Source organism: Paroedura picta, chromosome 1, assembly GCF_049243985.1.
Source record: "Paroedura picta isolate Pp20150507F chromosome 1, Ppicta_v3.0, whole genome shotgun sequence".
Lineage (NCBI taxonomy): Eukaryota > Metazoa > Chordata > Lepidosauria > Squamata > Gekkonidae > Paroedura > Paroedura picta.
This window is the reverse complement of record NC_135369.1, coordinates 48,664,849-48,686,121: the sequence shown is the minus strand read 5'-3', so window position 1 is coordinate 48,686,121 and position 21,273 is coordinate 48,664,849. Positions and strand designations below refer to the sequence as shown.

The following is a 21,273-nucleotide window of genomic DNA, read 5'->3' as shown; positions in this document are numbered from 1 at the left end:
ATGATACACGTGTGCTAACAATTTTAGTGCTGAGATTCTAGTATCATGGTAATTGCATGCAGACCAAGCTGAACTTGTTTTGCACTTGCAATCCCAGCATATGAATGCCTGTATACATGTGTGTGTGTTCTAGCATATAAAGTTTATAGCAGACGATTGAGCATGTGTGGCATGAAAGGAAGCTCTAGTTCCTGATGTATAATGTCCACTATTTGAAAAATTTAAAATATACATCAGACTTGGGAGAACAGAAAAAGCAGGTAACCAAACAAAACTCTGCTTTAAGCAACACTACATTTAACTGTCAGAATGAATTGACAGAATCAGCACTGCCGGTATATATAGTCATAACCTCACACAGCAACCCTATATGTTAATCTCTAATTATGTACAATAGAAGATACTGGACAATCTCTTATGATCTGGAGCAGGGGTAGTCAAACTGCGGGTCTCCAGATGCCCATAGACTACAATTCCCATGAGTCCCTGCCAGCATCCCTACCAGTCCATGGACATCTGGAGGGCCGCAGTTTGACTACCCCTGACTGGGGTGTCAAGGAATTATCCCTAGTCACCAATTTTGTGTATATTTGCATTTAAGTTATCACAGGAAAAACTGTCTACAACATGTGGTGGTCTAGAATTGATCAATTTGCCGATCTCGATAGCTTTAAAAAAAAAACCTCCAACATTACAACAGAACGGAGGTCATAAAACCTTTTGAACGTAAAACATACGTGCAAAAGGGTTACCCATACCAACTGCTTACCTATATGGAAATTATTTTCAATGCAATATATGCTAAATATGAAATGGGTAGAAAGAAAAAGAATAAAATCTAACATTTTAAAAGAGAATTACATTGTCTGGCTACTTATGGATTAGAAGGGACATTAGAAAGTTACAATGCGGTCCCTTTAAATTATTACTATATTTACACCATTTACACCCTGCCTTTCTCCCCAATGGGGGGTCGAAGCAGCTTACATACTTGCCCCCTCCTCCATCTTATCCTCACCACAACCTTGTGAGGGAGGTAGGATTGACAGTATGCAACTGGCCCAAAGTTGCCTCCATGAAGGGTTAAATAAGTGCCAGTATTTTTTTTGCTAATGGAGAGCTCACTGCAAGTAGCTCCCATATGGCCCACTTTAATTTTATCTATCCCTACAAGCTGCCTCTGGGCATATCAAATTGCTTCTGTTGAAGGGAAATCATATAAAATATAAATGTCTTACATGGCATTTTTTACTAGATTGGGTGCCCTGATCTAAAATGCCCAGGCTAGCCTGATCTCATCAGATATCGGAACCAAAGCAGAGTCAGTCCCAGGGAGTATTTGGATGGGAGACTATCAAGGAATATCAGGGTCATGACATGGAGGCAGGCAATGGCAACCGCCTTTGGACTACTCTTGCCTTGAAAACCCCACAGAATCACCCTATGTCAGCTGTGACTTGACAGCACTTTCCACCACCAGCATTAAGATTGGGTCATTTCATTTTTTAAATTAACTTTAAACATTCCTATTTATTCCACAGTTCAAAGCAATTGAAATATACAGCAGAAAGTAATTCTACCTGTTCTGCACACATCATGGAATATTTTTAATAGAAGAGTTCTTGTGATGCGGCCAGTTCTTCTGATAGAACTATCCAGTTTGTTGAAGGCCCAGTCGAAATACTGGGCTTGCTTCATTCGAACAGATGAAGCTGGTTGTTCTTGAGTATCTCCTTTCTCTTGTATCTCTTTTGCTGCAATTGTGAAAAGTCTTGTCTGGGAGACCAGATGTCTGTAGAACAAGAAATGTAGAACAGGAAAATGCTGAAAACAGTCACATTGACAAAGATTTCATTACAATTATTATTTGATTGTAAATCGCAGACTTAATCCATTGTACTTTTACGATCCCTTGTTAATGATACCATTCTCACTATTGCTTCTGAGTTAATATATTACCACAGCTACTAATTCCTATATCATCATATCTAAAATGATAATATATCATTAAATCCTCAAAACTAGCAAACCACTAGATGCCTGATCAAAGGACAAGATGAACAAGTGTGCTAGTACATGTTGAAAGGTGATTCAATGTCCCAGGAACACTAACCCTAAAAATAAGACTTCAAGATCCACACCAAGGTTACCCAGGATAGCACCAACCACTACTTCTTCTGGTGCCTGGCAAGACTTTCAGAGAGTGTGTGGGTCCATTATAAGGCAGGACATGATATTGGCTGTCCTCATTCACATGAAAGGTTTTCCATAAGTCTACTCCCTTTCATGCCTGAAAAACTGTTACCATGAGGTTCTTCTGCAAAGCAGAGAGATGGCATTTACTCTAGTCTTAAGAGTCCAGGGAGCTGGGCTGTGGCATGAAGGGAGATGTGTTCAGCAGCAGAAGCCACCTCCTGCTTCTCTAGGCCTCCTGTCCTCCCAATGATTAGATCTGCTGAAATACAGATAATACTAACAGACAAATGGCTAGATTCTGAATAAGGAAGCTTCATGTATTCAGTGATTCTTTTGCAAATCAAGGGCAGAGGGAGATACTGCATTTGGCTCTGTCTCCTACAGCAGACATTTTGGGTGTATTCAGCATCATATCTCAAAAGTGTCCACAGGCTCAGAAAAGTTTTGTACCCCAATCTACACCCATGCAGTCCACGAACAGCTAAAAATTCCCAGATGATGGCAAGTTAAAAGCCATAGTTGTGAAATGGACATATGGGAATTCTGAATTCTGAACATAATTAAAGCAAATTAGAAGAATTCCAAGTTAACAATAGACTGTGAAATAAAGTATACTTAAGACCAAGTATACTAATAAGTATACTAAAAGAGTACTAAAAGTATACTAAAAGTGAGGTTTGATGGCTTCAGGTGGCTCTCTCTTCCTGAAGTGGACAAGTTGCTGGGATCGGTTAGGGCGACCACTAGCCCCCTTGACCCCTGCCTTTCCTGGCTCCTCAAGGGAGGTGGCCAGGGGATAGGAGGCCAGCTCAGAGACATCATCAACTCCTCCCTAAGTTCAGGGGAGTTTCCTGAGTGGCTAAAGGAGGCAGTGGTTTGCCCTCTCCTAAAAAAATCAATACTGGACCCCCAGGACCCTGTCAACTACCGCCCAGTATTGCATCTGGCGTTCCTGGGCAAGGTGGTGGAGAGGGTTGCGGCTATCAGCTCTTGGCATTCTTGGAAGAAACTTCGGCACTCGATCCATATCAGTCGGGCTTCTGGCCACAGGGTAGAGACAGTGTTGGTCGCCCTTTTGGATGATATCTGTCGCCAGCCGGACAGAGGCGGGTCGGCCGTGCTGGTCCTTTTGGACCTATCGGCGGCCTTTGAGATCGTGGATCACGACCTTCTGATCCACTGCCTCGCCGGCACGGGGGTACAGAGCACAGCCTTGCGCTAGATACGCTCCTTTCTCCAGAACCGGACCCAGAGGGTTGCAATGGGGGAAGAGTTCTCGCGTCCCTATGGACTCCCTTGTGGGGTACCGAAGGGCGCAGTCCTCTCCCCCACATTATTTAACATCTTTATGCGTCCTCTGGCCAAACTGGTACAGAGTTTTGGGCTGGGTTGCCACCAGTATGCTGATGACACCCAGCTCTACCTCCTCATGGATGGCCGCCCGGACTCCGCCCCAGAACCATTCGCCAGATGTTTGGAAGCAGTGACTGAATGGTTCGAGCAGAGTCCCCTGAAACTCAACCCTTCAAAGACGGAAGTCCTGTGGCTGGGAGGCAGAGGGCAGGACCAGACAGCGCGTCTACCCAACCCTGGCAAAAGCGCAACTTACCATCGCTCCCCAGGCCAGGAATCTGGGGGGTGACCATCAACGCCTCCCTGATTATGGAGGCTCAGGTCAAGAGAGTAGCGGGTCAGGCGTTTTTCTATCTTTGCCAGGCCCGACTACTAGCACCCTACCTGTCCCCTGACCACTTGGCTATAGTGATCCATGCGACAGTCACCCCCAGAATAGATTTCTGTAACTCGCTCTATGCCGGCCTAGTCTCTGATCTGGAAACCCCAGCTAGTGCAAAACGCAGCTGCTCGGGTCCTCACTGGTACACCTTGGAGGGCCCATATCCAGCCTGTGCTGAAGCAGCTGCATTGGTTGCCAATTGCTGCCCGGATCAGGTTCAAGGTTCTGATTTTGAGCTTTAAGGCTATACGCAGGTTGGGACCCACATACCTGAGGGACCGCCTACTGCCCTATATCCCCCGCAGGGCTTTACGCTCAGCGGGGGAGAATCTCCTGGACGTTCCTGGACCTAGAGAAGTGCACCTGGCCTCGACCAGGGCCAGGGCCTTTTCGGTTCTGGCCCCTACCTGGTGGACTGAGCTCCCGAGTGAGCTGCGGTCCCTGCGGGATTTACCAGCTTTCCGCAGAGCCTGCAAGACGGAGCTCTTCCGCCAGGTTTTTGTTTGAGGCCGGTATCAGCGAATGAGTGCCAGCATTTCCCCCCCCCCACAGACCTAGTAAGTTAGATCTTCGCCCCACCCTCCCTGCTGCTCTGATAGCAGGGGGTAGGAATAATGAGAGCTTCCGCCATGTTGGGATTGTTTTTAAAGTCTTTTAATGGGTATTTTAATGGGGATAAGACTATTGTGACCCGCCACGAGCCTACGGGGAGTGGTGGGAAATAAACCATAATAATAATAATAATAATAATAATAATAATAATAATAATAATAATAATAATAATAATAATAATAATAAGGATAGGGACTAAAAATACCAAAGATAAATGAAGAGGGGAAACCCAAGCGCTGCATCATTTATTACTACAGATTCAAATCCAAACAGAAAAGCGCAGAAAGTTTTGACACGAGTTAATATAAACCAAGTTGATAAATTAAAACCAGGAGGTTAAGAGCTGCATGCTAAAATGCCTTTGGAGGGAGAAGTTAGGGAAAGAAAACTGAAGAACACTGAATATATTTGACACCAACATCTTACAGTAGTCATTTTCTCCATAGGATCTGCCAGCCCTTTTAACCTACCCAAATCCTAATTCTCTGAAAATGGTTATTTATTTATTTATTCACATTTATATACCCTCAGGCTTATGTATATGGAACCTCCCTTACAAATAAAGGAAACAGCATGTCACCATATTTCGAAAGAACTATGTGAACTACCATGCACAAACCTACCAGGAAAGGTTTGACAGGTTCTACCAATGGTTACAAGCATAGCAAGAAATAATCTTTTCAAGGGTTTCAGTAAGTGGCTATTTTTACAGAAAGCATCAGAGCTGCCTTGAGCCAGTGTTATATAAACCTTGTATGTGAAATGTCTTCCACATTATCGCTAGAACGCCTATCCTAACTTAAAGCAGCGTTTTTTACCGTTGAAAAACCCATGAAATATTCTTCAGGCTTTGAGAAACCCCAGAAATCGTACAATCATCGGGAAGCATAGTGGTGTACATGCCTACCAGGAGCCCCTTCCCTTCCCACCCCTCCAGGCCCATCACTGGATGTTGGGGGGGGGGGTTTAGATTGACATGACCATATATCATGATAAATGTTTATCAAATTTTATAAATATACTAGCCCGTTCCTAAGAAGGGGCCTTGAAAGGGCCACCTTGCCTGGCCCCTAGCCAGGCGGCTTAAGGTGGCTATGGGCAGAAGCTCTCAGCCAGATCAAGTGGGGCAAGTGGGGGCTGGGCAGCTCGTTAGCAGGGCCGGGACAGAGCTCCTTAGCAGGCAGTTAGCAGGCTGGAAGGCCCTCGTTAGCAAGCCCAGCCTATCAGGCCAAGAGGCTCTCGTTACCAAGCCCTCCACCACAACCCTTTGCCCAGAGCCCTCTTCCCTTACCTGCTGCTGGCTCCAGGCACTGAGGTGTCTGAAAGCAAAAAGGCTAGAGTACAGGGACGGAGGGTGGAAGCTACAGGGGCAGGGCCAATCAGGGAAAGCTGGCTGCACCCTGATTGGCCCTATTCCAACTTGGACAGCTGGACACGTCCCACCCATTAGGCTGTTTCATAAATATATAGAGGAACAACAGTGGATAAGGAGATACGCGCACACACACACACATATTTTGTTGTTGTTAGTTGCACAGTCGTGTCCAACCCATCGTGACCCCGTGGACAATGATCCTCCAGGCCCTCCTGTCCTCTACCATTCCCCAGAGTCCATTTAAGTTCGCACCGACTGCTTCAGTGACTCCAGCCAGCCACCTCATTCTCTGTCATCCCCTTCTTCTTTTGCCCTCAATCGCCCCAAGCATTAGGCTCTTCTCCAGGGAGTCCTTCCTTCTCCAAAGCTGAGAGTGAGCCAAGATTGGCCAGGGAAGCCCATTGTAACAAGAAAAGATTTTTCAGTTATGTGAGGAACAAGCGTAAAGTAAATGAGGCAATAGGCCCACTGTTGAGTGCAGACGGACAAACTCTAACGGAAAATGCAGAGAAAGCAGAAAGGCTTAGCGCCTATTTTACATCTGTTTTTTCCCACAGGTCAAAGGGTTTAGGCACATCTAGAGATGGCAGTAGCCAAAGGATAGTGTCTGGGTGGCAGACTGACATGGATAGAGGTTGTCGAGAGGCATTCAGCTGCACTGGATGAGTTCAAATCCCCTGGGCCAGATGAAATGCACCCGAGAGTGCTCAAAGAACTTTCCAGAGAACTTGCAGAACCCGTGTCCATCATCTTCGGGACCTCTTTAAGGACTGGAGATGTCCCGGAGGACTGGAAGAGAGCAAACGTTATTCCGATCTTCAAAAAAGGGAGGAAGGATGACTCGGGAAACTACAGACCAATGAGTCTGACCTCTGTTGTGGAGAAGATAATGGAGCAGATATTAAAGGGAGTGATCTGCAAACATCTGGAGGACAATTTGGTGATCCAAGGAAGTCAGCATGGATTTGTCTCCAAAGGTGCTGTCAGACCAACCTGGTTTCCTTTTTTGACCAAGTAACAGGTTTGCTGGATCGGGCAAATTCGGTTGATGTCGTTTACTTGGATTTTAGTAAAGCTTTTGATAGGGTTCCCCATGATGTTCTGATGGATAAATTGAAGGACTGCTATCTGGATTTTCAGATAGTTAGGTGGATAGGGAATTGGTTAGAGAACCGCACTCAAAGAGTTGTTGTCAATGGTGTTTCATCAGACTGGAGGGAGGTGAGTAGCGGGGTACCTCAGGGCTTGGTGCTCGGCCCGGTACTTTTTAACATATTTATTAATGATCTAGATCTAGATGAGGGGGTAGAGGGACTACTCATCAAGTTTGCAGATGACACCAAATTGGGAGGACTGGCAAATACTCCGGAAGATAGAGACAGAGTTTAACGAGATCTGAACACAATGGAAAAATGGGCAAATGAGAACAAGGTGCAATTTAATAAAGATAAATGTAAAGTTCTGCATCTGGGTCAGAAAAATGAAAAGCATGCTTAGGGCTGATCCTGCGTTGAGCAGGGGGTTGGACTAGATGGCCTGTATGGCCCTTTCCAACTCTATGATTCTATCTGCATTTCATCTTCAGGATCTGGCCTTTTAAAGAGCAGTCAAGGCTGATCTCCTCTAGGACTGACCAGTTTGTTCACCTTGCAGTCCAAAGTTCATAGTTCAAAAGCCTCAATTCTTTGATGTCCGGCCTTCCTTATGGTCCAACTTTTACAGCCATACATTGCAACTGGGAAGACCGTAGCCTTGACTAGACGCACTTTTGCTGGCAGGGTGATATCTCTGCTTTTTAGGATGCTGTCTAGATTTGCCATAGCTTTCCTTCCCAGGAGCAACCGTCTTTTAATTTCTTTGCTGCAGATGACATGATCTTAGCTATGGAAGGTTCTCCCAAATGGGTGGGAGTTAATTTTGTACACACACACACAGATAATTAACTAACTCCCACCCATTTGGGAAAACCTTCCATGGCTGTCAAAAAAAACCCAAGGTTTTACAAAACCCTTATTGAGAAAGCCTACATTAAACTCTCTGGAGCAGAAATCTACTTGGTAAATCACTGCTGAATACTGGGAAAATGCACACAATACAGATTCCATAAGAATGTCAAGCATACAAGAGAGCTGCAGTGCTGATTCTCATAGGTAGATAAAACCATGTTAAAGCTGTTATATTTTCTGAAAATTTATTTTACTGTTTCATTTATTGAAATAAATGAACTCTTCATCAAATGTGAACTAAATCCCATTTTCACTTAATGGACACAATAGAAATTTAAGTCTTTGGTCATGGTTCTGAACAGATGAGGAACTGGATTTGGGTTCAATTGAAATTTCAACTGTTGGGAAGATCATTTTTGCCAATTCCCCCTTTCCATGAGACAGCTCCAATTTCCTCCCTCATGCTGTTCCTGGTGGTACTATATCAGGAGGGCAACTGAGAAAGAGGCTGAGTGGTTTCACTCCACTGATTGCGTTGAAAAGCCATCTTAGAGGAAAATTCCCAACTAAGCTTTCATTCTTTTGTACTCTGAATTCTTTGCAGGTGTCACTCCCTCCCTACTGATGATTACTAACAAGCCTGTTAATTAGCTCACACAGTTCACCTATGAATCGGGAGGGGGGGCACCTGCTCCTGTCCAGAATATTCCATGGAGGCAGCCCTATGACTGGTTGGGGAAGGTTAGGAGGTTATAGCCTGCTTTTTCTATAAGTATAGGCTACGACAGAAGGGGGCAACCCCTTCTCCGTTTGCATTTCTTACTTTTCTCTGTTCAACCCACCCATGCTTCCTGAAGATACTCAGTATATTCTCTGGAACACCATGTGTTAGCTGTGAGAACCAATAGTTGCTGTAAGAATTGAGCTGCTAATTTATCTAGCTTTTTAAAAAATGTATTTAGCATAAAAAATAGTGTGCCAAATTTCATAGAATCATAGAGTTGGAAAGGACCTCATGGGCCATCTAGTCCAACTCCCTGCATTATGCAGGACACTCACATCCCAATCGCTCATCTACTGTAACTTGCTACCCCCTTGATCCTTCACACAATCAGCCTCTCCTTCAGATGGCTATCTAGCCTCTGTTTAAAAATTTCCAAAGATGGAGAACCCACCACCTCCCGAGGAAGCCTGTTCGACTGAGAAACCGCTCTGTCAGGAACTTCTTCTGGATGTTTAGATGGAATTTCTTTTGAATTAATTTGAAACTGAAAATAAAATTTTATTTATGACCTATAATGTGAATAGACATTTATGTACATCTTGAGAACTGTCAATACCCTATTTATCTTACTGTATTTTTGCATCATTTTTAAAAAATCTTCTTAAAAAACTAGATGTGTTATGTTTAAAATCTTTTCTTGAATTTCTTCGACAAAGCCTTTTTTTGCTTTATGGAGAGTGTTACTGGAGAGTAATCTGAACCAAACCCAGGCTAAGCTTGTTATATTACTTCACTAAAGCAACATTGGCCCTGGCAAAAGGCAATCTATATAGTACAGCAAAAACCAAATAAACCTAATAAGATACATGGGAGACTGATGGATATCAAGATGCAAATAAATATCTATTGTCACTTAATAGATCAGAAATGTTAAAATATCAGTTTCAAATCCAGCAATGCTTTGATGCCCAAATCCATAAACAGTAGATGTAACAAAACCTACACAATGACATTTATTTTTTAAAAATTATGGACAAGATCGTTGGGCTTTGCTACCAGCAGAGCCCTAAAGCTTTGTGAGGAACAGCCCTCCAATGGCTGATCGCCTTCCTCCGGGGTCGCAGACAAAAGGTAGCAATAGGAGAGCGACAAGCCACTACCAACTCACATGTGGAGTCCCGCAGGGAACAGTCCTCTCTCCAATCTCATTTAACATCTTTAACATCTTCATGTGCCCTCTTGCTCAGCAAGTGCTGAAGTCTGGGTTGGGATGTCATCAATATGCTGACGATACCAAGCTCTTTCTCCTAATGGATGACAGCCCTGATTCTCCAATAGAAGCCTTAGACAGATGTCTGGAAACAGTAACAAGGTGGCTCAAGCAGAGTCGTTTGAAGGGTCCAAGTGATGAAACATGTTTGCCCAACCTGGACAGTACACAGCTATCAATGGCTCACTCTGCCAGGATCTTGGGTATGATCCTCGATGCCTCCCTCTCTATGGACGCACAGGTCACAAGAGTAGTGCAGCTGGCATTCTGCCACCTGCGCCAAGCCAAACTACTAGTATCCTACTTGGCCCCAGATGACCTAGCCACAGTGATTCATGCAACGGTCACTTCTAGACTAGACTTCTGCTACTTCTACTCACTCTATGCCTGCCTACCCTTAATTTTGATCTAGAATCTACAGGTCCAGAATGCGGCAGCCAGGATTCTCACAGGAACACTGTGGATGCCCCGCATCTGACTCACCCTCCAACAACTGCACTGGTTGCCAGTTGACTTTGGGATCAGACTTAAGGTTTTAGTAATCACCTTTAAGGTCATATGCGGTCTGAGCACAATATATCTGAGGGACCACTTCACTGTCTATTCCCTTTAAAGAACGCTACGCTCTGCCACTTCCAACTGGCTAGTGATTCCTGGCCTCAAAGAAGTGCATTGGATCTCAACCAGGGCCAGAGCTTTCTCTGTCCTGGCCCCCACCTGGTGGAATGAGGTCCCTGATGAGATCAGGGTCCTATCTGAGATACCAAAGTTCTGTAGGGCCTGCAAAAATGGAGCTCTTCTGCAGGGCATTTGGTTGAGGTCAACTTGAATTAACAGCTCCTGCTGGGCCCCCCAGAAATTCCTCCCCAAGAACTGCTCCCATACATAGACCAACCTATGGGACCACAACTGACAACGTTGTCACTAGTGATGTCAGAACCAGTGTATTGAATTATTGTTACTGGTTGCTGAGACAATTGTTACCATTCTATTGTTTCAACTTGTTGAATTGTACTGCCCCCTATGTTTCATGTAAACTAACCTGAGTCGCAAGGGAGGACGGTATGTAAATACAATAAAATAAATAAATATGCTTTTATAGAGTGAACTGGTATATTGTTTAATTAGGTATTAATTATAATGAAAGGTATTTTATAAGGTTTAAGTGGGCAATAGAATGACCAAAATGTTTGTGGATTTGGTTATAGAGTCTAAGTAGGCTTAAGGTAAGTAATGCTGCTGTGATATGGTAAGTAATTTGTTTTTTTGCCTTAAGTGCCATTAGTGGCTTGGTGAGTCTTACAGACAGATTCTGCATGATGGCCTAAATCACGTCAGGCTTGAGAGGGGGTCAGGCTGGCACCAACGTCATGTTTACCTTAACCTATTTAGGGATCTACCTGTGATGTAATACTGTCAACTGTCAAATGATGCTTTGTATGGCCGTGGTTCGCACCCTATGTTAATGTATTTACATTTAATTGTTTTGTCAATCTACATCTCTAGTAATTCCTGTTTTTTGTATCACATTCCAATAAATCTTCTGTTGCCTATAGAGCTTGCAGAGTTGTTTATTGAGCCATGCAGATGTGGGGCAATTAACAACTGAGGCATGGCAAACAAAACTAAAGTCTTCAGAAGCGGACAGAAGACATCAATCAAGGGGGGGGGACTTAACCCCTAAAAACAAGGATTAAGAACACGAAGGATTAAAGAAATCAGAATTTAAGGCCTAAGGATTCAAATTCTCCACATAAAACGTTAAAATCATCAATTATGTGAATACATTTATTTATTACAAAATGATTAAAAACAATTTATTGGCCCAAATGATAACCTCAAAACAGAGTAAAATTATACAATATTCTCAAACAAGGACAATATGCAACATGACCATATGTTTTTCAACTAAATGGCCTTCTTCAGTGGTCAAACATACACACTGCGCATAAAACTATGGCTTCAGACTTTGAACTAATCAACAATTTCTAAATCTGGACCCAGTTGAAATTGCTTTAAAGTCAATAACTGTGACTCAAGAAAGAAATAAAATGTAGAAGCCTCTTTTCTAAATAACCTTCTGCCCTACTGCATTATCATTGTATACTATACTGACTCCATAGAGAGCCTCTTGTGGCGCAGAGTGGTAAGGCAGCAGACATGCAGTCTGAAGCTCTGCCCATGGGGCTGGGAGTTCAATCCCAGCAACCAGCTCAAGGCTGACTCAGCCTTCCATCCTTCCGAGGTCGGTAAAATGTGTACCCAGCTTGCTGCTGGGGGATAAACGGTAATGCCTGGGGAATGCACTGGCAGACCACCCCGTATTGAGTCTGCCATGAAAACACTAGAGGGCGTCATCCCAAGGGTCAGACATGACTCGGTGCTTGCACAGCGGATACCTTTACCTTTATACTGACTCCATACTGAATCTGAGATTTTTGTTCTTTAGTCCAGGATTGGAAAGCATACATAATAGAATTACCACCCTAAATACATGTACCAAACCAGAGCAAGTTATTTAAATAATATACAAACATCATGCATCAAGACCCAGTCTCATCCTCAGCAAAATCACATCCTTCTAAGTCCACTTATTTTAATGGACTGCCACTCTTAAACCCTGCTTCAGAAAGATTTTAAAACGTTTTTTAAAATCTTAATAAAGAAACATTAGCAGAAATGAGACAATTAAAAAACCAACTAGAGATCCAAGATTCTGATGCAGAAGCATTTTTAGTTTCTGAAGCAGAAGCATTTTAAACCCAAAACATATTTAGCATACTGTCTCAGGAAGGGAAAAAGGAAAGGGATAAAATGCATAAAGTAAAGAGACCAAGCCACATATAGCAAAAACAAAATACAAGAAGCATTTGTTAATGCTTTACAAAAAGAAATCCATCTCAGAAAATGAAATGGAATATTGAAAAGAAATCCTGATTATAAATTTAACATCTGAACATGGAAGAATTAATAATCCAGGACAATAACAATCTGGGAAATTGCTCAGGTAATAAAAATTGAAAAATGGCAAGCACCAGGTCTGAATGGATGTACTATAGTGATGTACTATAAACGTGTTGAAGTATAATGATACTATCACAAAAATAATGAATGAGATAACACAAGGAAAGATAATACCAACTATGGGCAAGAAGCATATACAATACAACACTAATATATAAAGGAACTAAAGCAATGCTACCAGAGTCATATGGACCAAAATTATTGAATATGGACTACAAAACTTTTACTACAATAATGGCAGAAAGATTAAGTGCTGCCCAGACTTTTAATACATAATGATCAAACAGGATTTATACCAAAGTGGTACATGGAAGATAATATGCATTTTGTGAATTTGTGAACAAGGAGTTGAATTTGTGAACAAGGAGGGGAAAAGAAAGCAGCATTTCTATTTTTGGATTCAGAAAAACTTTTGACAATATGCCTTTTTTATTAAATGTACTTCAGAGTATGGACTGTGTACCTGAATTTTTGAACAGGATCCAAGGCATTTATTGAAAACAGCAAGGAAAAATTCTAATCAAAGAAAAACTTAAACCATTTTAATAGACAAAGGAACATGCTAGCATTGATCTTTGATATTCCAACAGTTCATCCTAGTGTTAGAAATCTTAGTTACAAATACAGGGCAAGACACAGGAATTAAAAGAATAAAGGTAGATGATACAGAATTTAAAATGAAAAGGTATGCAGATGATGTGGTATTAACAGTTTTGGATCTACAAGAATCACTGCAGAATGCAATGGATTATATTGAAGGATCCTTTGCAGGATATAATATTAACAGGAGAAAGACAAAAATACTAATGGCATTTTTAACACAATGAGAAGAAAATGTCAAAGACTACAAAATGCCTATTAGCTAATGATCCTATCAAGAACCTGAGAATAAACGTGACTGGACAAAGAGCAGTCTCTTCAAAAGCAATTACCAGAAGACTTGGAAGATACATGCAGAAGTATCTACAAAGTTTTTTAAATCTCCTGTTTGAATAGGTCAAAAATCAAGCACTAAATAAGCAGTTACAACATGATTTTTCTAAATATTATTTTAACCCAATTCACTGCATAGTGATTAAAATAGTCATCAAACCCATCAAAGTTCACAACATAATGAAACTGAAGGCTATAAGGAGCTCTGTGTCCTTATTAGATTATCATCTCAACCTCACCTATACAGACAAAATGGAGTTTCCCAAGCAGAAATGAAGTACCTCACCCCCCCCATGGGTTACATCAAACTTGAGAGGAGGTCAATAACACTAACTTTGAGGGTAACTTCCCGTCTAGAACAATTCAAATACCTCAAAAGCAAAGGCCAAAGACATAATACGACAATGACAACCTTGACTTCTAGGCTATGAACACCTTACAATTGTACATCAGATGGAAAAGTAAGTGGCTGAAGGTCCCTCTGGTAGAAAGTGTAGGGGAAAATTTTGTATGGTCTATACCAAGAAGAGGACAGTTTGCATTCACATACCGCCTTCTTGTGCTACCAAGATGAATGTGGGTTTGCTTATAATTTATTTATAATTATAATTTAATTATCCTGAAACTTTATATTCCAATATGCAACATATTAAGAGCCTCTTGTGGCGCAGAGTGGTAAAGCAGCCGACATGCTGTCTGAAGTTCTGACCATGAGGCTGGGAGTTCAATCCCAGCAGCCGGCTCAAGGTTGACTCAGCCTTCTATCCTTCCGAAGTTGGTAAAATGAGTACCCAGCTTACTGGGGGGTAAACGGTAATGACTGGGGAAGGCACTGGCAAACCACCCTGTATTGAGTCTGCCATGAAAACACTAGAGGGCGTCACCCCAAGGGTCAGACATGACTCGGTGCTTGCACAGGGGTACCTTTACCTTTTTATGCAACATATTAGACTCAGTTTTTTAACAAATCTATTGATTTGGTTGTTCTTTCCAACAAATTAGTTGTTTATAACAGTATTCCAGATCTGACTATACCATTCCATCACTGATGAAACAGTTTCAGACTTCTATTTTGCAGTGACACAAATCCTTGCAGCTACTACTAATATAGTTACTTGTTCTACATTGTATGCTTCTGAAGTCTAAAACGTAAAGGTAAAGGTATCCCCTGTGCAAGCACTGGGTCATGTCTGACCCTTGGGGTGACGCCCCAAGTCTAATGTGTTGCATACTGGAACATCATCTGAAGGAATCTGATATCTTTTTGTAACTATTTCAAAACTTCATTCCTTCAGATGAAGAGATGGTTGGCTACACCTGTGATGTTTGTTTGACTGTAGATAGGGGAAGATTGGGGATTATACCACCGTTTTATGAGTTTTGAATGGTACTGGGGGATTTGCGATCGATTTAAGGAGGGTGGGGTTGCTCTGTTGTATAACCCGCCACGAGTCCACAAGAGTAGTGGGATATAAATCAAAATAATAAATAACTATAGTATTCTATGAACATCATATTTTGTTACAGTATTTTAAACTATAATTCAACACACTGGCGAAAGTGCCACAAAAGTGCCACAAATTCTAAACAAACTGGATAAGGGGACAACAAAATGGCAAATGAGGCCCAAAGTAAACAAGTGACAATTTGCTAACACCAGGTGAAAACCAACCCTAACTTTACAGAAGGCCAGAAATGGGCATGGCTAAACAAGAAAGATTGGCCAATAAAAACATAAAGCCTCTGCAGTGGCAGTGAAAAGGGCAAATTCCAAGTTAGGGATTCTTTGTAAATGAACACTTGTATTGCAGCTGCACTTGGACAGCCAGCATGGTACAGCATTAGTGTTAGGATACCCCAGTTCAGGCATCCATTCAGCCATGACACTCTCTCCTCAGCCTGGCGATAAAACTTGCCATCAAATCACTGCCTGTAGGAATCTCTAGGCAGGAGACATTCAGAGGTGGTTTGCCATTGCCTGCCTCTGTGGCACAACCCAGGTATTCCTTGGAGGTCTCCCATCCAACTACTATCCAGGGCCAACCCTGCTTTCTGAGGTCTGACAACATCGGCCTAGACTGGGCTATCCAGGCCAGAGACCTCTCTCAGCCTAGCCGACTTTACAGGGTTGTGGAGAGGGTAAAATGAAAGAGGGTGATCCTTGTATATGACTTTCAGCTCCTTGGAAGCAGGACAGGAAAAAGATACAAGCAGACTGATCAGTACAGTGTTTCTATGTCAAAAAGCTAGAAATGATGCAGACATGGTAAACCAAAAAAGAGTAAGAGATTGAAACTTCTTCACTGCAAAGGGCGTTTTGGTTTGGAAGGAAAAAAAGACTACTAAAGGATGCTACACAACCGAGGTTTATAAATTACGCTTTTCTCCTCCCATATAGTTAGACCTTCGGATCACCCAATGAAATTGATGAGCAATACATTTAGGATGGAAGTAAACATAATTCATTTTACCAATGGTGATAACTCTGAGGTCCCACCTCCAAACCTCGCTTTCACTGGGCATAACTTGGCTGGTGATTTCTGCCATTCTGAGGCCTACTGAAGGCAACTGCAGTTCCTGTTCTTGTCCGCAAAGCCAAATTGTTGCCTAATAACACCAGAAAACCTAGTTGTCCCCCATAGTCTCACAGTCTACTTTCCTGTAAACCCCTTTGTATGTGAACTCCCAAGCTAATTCCACTTGAAATTCTGGGCCGCTTATGCTTTTCTATTTCATAGGACTTCCATGGGAACTACTGATTGTTATTTATCAGGCCAGGCTTGAGCAAAATCACTTCAGCCCCGATGTGTCTCCAGACAGTTGCTGGTTCACCATTTACAGTTACAGGGTCCAAATGTTCCTTATTTAGATCTTCCTGCACTTTCCAGACTCGTAGGACCCATGCTGGTCCGTCTGTTTGCGCCAAAAAATAAAAACTGTTTCTGGTAAGGACTGGCCAGAGCCCAGAGTTCAGGTGGGACACACCTGTGCCACACCACCCCAACCTTAGCCTGCAAGCCTCCACCATGATCTCTACTATCCAGTTGGCCTGCCAAACAAATACATACTGTTGCTGGTAAGGGTTTGCCAGAGCCCACAGCCCAAGTGTGTCATACCCACACCCCTCCACCCTCAGGCTGCAAGCCTCTACTATTGCTGCTCATCTCTAGACTATAAAGGTCAGCTCTGCAGGCAAAAATTCCCGCTTTGGAGGATGGACTCTTGAGGCATTTTACCGTTTTGAGGCCCCACCTCCAAACCTCAAGGAATATTTCTAACCCCTGGAATAGCCAATCTCCAGGTGGGACCTGGAGACCTCCTGCAATTACTACTCATTTCTAGATTATAAAAATCAGCTCTCTATAAAGATCAGCAGAAATGGCTGCTTTAGAGGGTGGACAGGGTTGTTGCACAAAAAAAAAGATTGAGCCTCTCAGACAGATTATGGAGATGAAACATTTGGTGATCCGAGGAAGTCAGCATGGATTTGTCTCCAACAGGTCCTGCCAGACCAACCTGGTTTCCTTTTTTGACCAAGTAACAGGTTTGCTGGATCGGGGAAATTCGGTTGATGTCATTTACTTGGATTTTAGCAAAGCTTTTGACGAGGTTCCCCATGATGTTCTGATGGATAAGTTGAAGGACTGCAATCTGGATTTTTAGATAGTTAGGTGGATAGGGAACTGGTTAGAGAACCGCACTCAAAGAGTTGTTGTCAAAGGTGTTTCATCATACTGGAGGGAGGTGAGTAGCGATGTACCTCAGGGCTCGGTGCTTGGCCCGGTACTTTTTAACATATTTATTAATGATCTAGATGAGGGGGTGGAGGGACTACTCATCAAGTTTGCAGATGACACCAAATTGGGAGGACTGGCAAATACTCCGGAAGATAGAGACAGAGTTCAACGAGATCTGAACACAATGGAAAAATGGGCAAATGAGAACAAGATGCAATTTAATAAAGATAAGTGTAAAGTTCTGCATCTGGGTCAGAAAAATGAAAAGCATGCCTACTGGATGGGGGATACGCTTCTAGGTAGCACTGTGTGTGAACGAGACCTTGGGGTACTTGTGGACTGTAAACTAAACATGAGCAGGCAGTGTGATGCAGCGGTAAAAAAGGCAAATGCCATTTTGGGCTGTATCAACAGGGGCATCACATCAAAATCACAAGATGTCATAGTCCCATTGTATACGGCACTGGTCAGACCACACCGGGAGTACTGTGTGCAGTTCTGGAGGCCTCACTTCAAGAAGGACGTCGATAAAATTGAAAGGGTACAGAGGAGAGCGACGAAGATGATCTAGGTTGAGGGACTTGGGAATGTTCAGCCTGGAGAAAAGGAGGTTGAGAGGGGACATGATCGCCCTCTTTAAGTATTTGAAAGGTTGTCACTTGGAGGAGGGCAGGATGCTGTTTCTGCTGGCTGCAGAGGAGAGGACACGCAGTAATGGGTTTAAACTTCAAGTACAACAATATAGGCTAGATATCAGGAAAAAGTTTTTCACAGTCAGAGTAGTTCAGCAGTGGAATAGGCTGCCTAAGGAGGTGGTGAGCTCCCCCTCACTGGAAGTCTTCAAGCAAAGGTTGGATACACACTTTTCTTGGATGTTTTAGGATGCTTAGGGCTAGTCCTGCGTTGAGCAGGGGGTTGGACTAGATGGCCTGTATGGCCCCTTCCAACTCTATGATTCTATGATTCTATGTGAGGCCTACCGCACAGAGTTGTTGCACAGATGAAACAGGAGACAAACCAACCCCCACAACAGAGTAGTGAAGAGGCATGCATGGCTTGGCTGTGTCTTCCCTTCATCAGCAAGGCCGGCCACAGCAGTATTTTAAGTGAGAAGGGGCTTTTCTACCAATAGGTTTCAGAACCTTCAGCATTTTGTCAAGGTGTATTGTCACGATTTTATGCATATAGACGAAAACAATAATCATCAGTTTTCTTGTAGTACAAAATACCTGCTGTGAAATGTGTGGATCCCAAGATACAAGTTCATATCAGCTCCAAGTTAAATGCTTTTCAATGAATCAAAAATGACATGGAGCAAGTACCCACAACTCAGTTAATGATGAAGCACCTCATTAACAATTTAATTTTGTTGCAAATATTGTACCTGCAATCTGTCATCACAGTTAGTTTCAAGTAACACAAATGTGGAAGCCCAAAATATATTATTACTATGATGACTAAATAGAACCTTCAATTTCAGAGGCTGTCAATCTCTGAAAATCAATTGCTGGGGAGAAGCAACATGGGAAGGCTTAGACCTCAATGATCTTTGTTGCCATAACCAGTTTCTTTCTCAGTCTTTTTGATTTCAGCAACTACTTGATGTTGCGCAACTTGGCAAACCAGCTTGGTGCAGTGATTAAGAGTGACAGCTTCTAGTCTGGTGAGCCTGCACCTCCACATGCAGCCAACTGGGTGACCTTGGGCTCGTTAAAGCACTGAGAAAGCTGTACTGAACAAGTAGTCATATCTGGGCACTCTTAGCCTCACTTACCTCACAGGGTATCTGCTGTGTGGAGAAGAAAGGTTAGGAGATTGTAAGCCGCTTTGAAACTCCTGGTAGAGAAAAGAGGCATATAAAATCCAGCTCTTCTTATACTTCTTCGGTTTAGAATCAGTCCGCTTATCTTGTAATCTTAAAAAAGACATGATTTGCCCTTATCTAGGAGCTGTTTTCCATTGCAGAACTATATAAAATACATATATAAAATAACTATTTGCCTTCTCTCTTTTCCCAGACTTCTGAGCAACATGTAGCACAAGTGTGTGTGAAAATGCAGGAACATCTGACATCCATACCACTTGGTCTTTTAAGGTGACCAGATTGTCCCACTTTTGGAGGGACATCTAGGGGTACCTGGCAAATTGTACTTATGTTGAAATTAAAAATATATATATTACAATACTATTTTTGCATTCTGTGTGTTCTACAAGACTTTTTGTTGCTCCATATAGACCAAATTTTTAATCAAGAACTCCCCCAGTCAATGATGTCCCGCTTTACCAATGTTAAAATCTGGTCAACTTATCTTAGATGCAACTTCGTACCGTAATTGTGTTTTGATATATCATTCAATGAAATGATACCTAACTCTTCTACTATATGCCAGCCAGCATTTCATTCCAAGCTTCCTCTAGAGTCACTACTTAAATTAGATGGCAATGGTCTGTCAATGTTTGGTGTACAAATCTGCTTAGATGGATGCTAAATCTGAATCAGCAGCTCTTGCTATGGCAAGAGCAAGGAACAGCAGCAGTTCTTTCTCTTTCCTACACTTTGCTATTTTGTGTAATTGAGTCCAATATGAAAATGAGGCTTATTCATGTAAGACACATTGCTTAGCAGACACATATAGTGACATCCTGACTGGGGGCTTTCTGACCTAGCTGACCAGTATTAAAAAAAACTTTAGTTTGCTATAGCAAACCATCTTTCACACTCTAATGAAAATGCAAGAGTTAACTTTTTCATCCTGCTGTTCCTCCACAACACTCAAAATTAAATTTAGGCCAAGACACAATGATACAGGCAAGACCTACAAATTCAACACTGTTATGTGCCCTTTTTTAAAAAACCTGCAGGTGAATGGGGAAGAGGAACAAGTTGTTGAAAGTTTTAATAATCCCGTATTTAAAACATCTTTAACATCTGAAAATAACCTCTGCTGAACTTCAACCTAAACCTTATTAGATGACTTTGAGCTAGTCACTCACAGCGCCAATCCTTTTTACAGGACTCCTGGAAGATTTGAAAAGATAGGACGCACAAGCTTATAGAGCTTGCAAAAGGGGAGCTTTTCCGCCAGGCTTTTGGTTGAGGTCGATTGGAACCAACTTCTTCTACTGGGCTCCAGAGCCTCCCTCCCCTCCCATGTAATTAACATTCTAAACTGACCTATCATGGGTCCATCTACATCAGTGGTTCTCAACCTTCCTAATGCCACAACCCTGTAATACAGTTCCTCATGTTGTGGTGACCCCCAACCATAAAATTATGCAAGTGTTCTTTCACAGAAATTAAACTGAAACTGACCAATGGTGAGAAGATCCATTGTTCATGATTGTATATATGTTGGGTTTTTTTCTGGGAACGCTGCTGGAGGTTGAGAACCGCTGATCTACATGTTTCAGTTTCAAATTTACCGTTCATACTGTTTACTATTGTTCTACTATTATTTATGGCTACTGATTTTCTCTGAATTTTTTCCATTGTTTCATGTGAACCGCCCTGAGCATTACGGAAGGGGGTAAATAAATGTTTTTATTTATTCAAATGTATGTATGTGTGTATAAACACAGACACTTAAGTTCACTTGAGCAAAGAGAGCCAGCTCAGTGTAGTGGCTAAGAGTCTGGAAAAATGGGTTTGATTCCCCATTCCTCCAAATGCAACCAGATGGGTGACCTTGAGTCAGTCTCTCTCAGAGCTATCTCAGGCTTA

The 21,273-nt window shown here is 42.4% G+C and overlaps 1 protein-coding gene across 1 annotated transcript in view; it reads right to left on the bottom strand.

Moving 5' to 3' along the window:
• Window positions 1-21,273, bottom strand: part of LRPPRC (leucine rich pentatricopeptide repeat containing) — a 151,426-nt gene that overhangs the window by 128,919 nt on the left and 1,234 nt on the right. Inside the window, exon 2 of the mRNA XM_077337524.1 lies at window positions 1,581-1,792. Within this exon, the coding sequence (XP_077193639.1) occupies window positions 1,581-1,792 (212 nt within the window). The remainder of the gene's footprint in view (window positions 1-1,580; window positions 1,793-21,273) is intronic.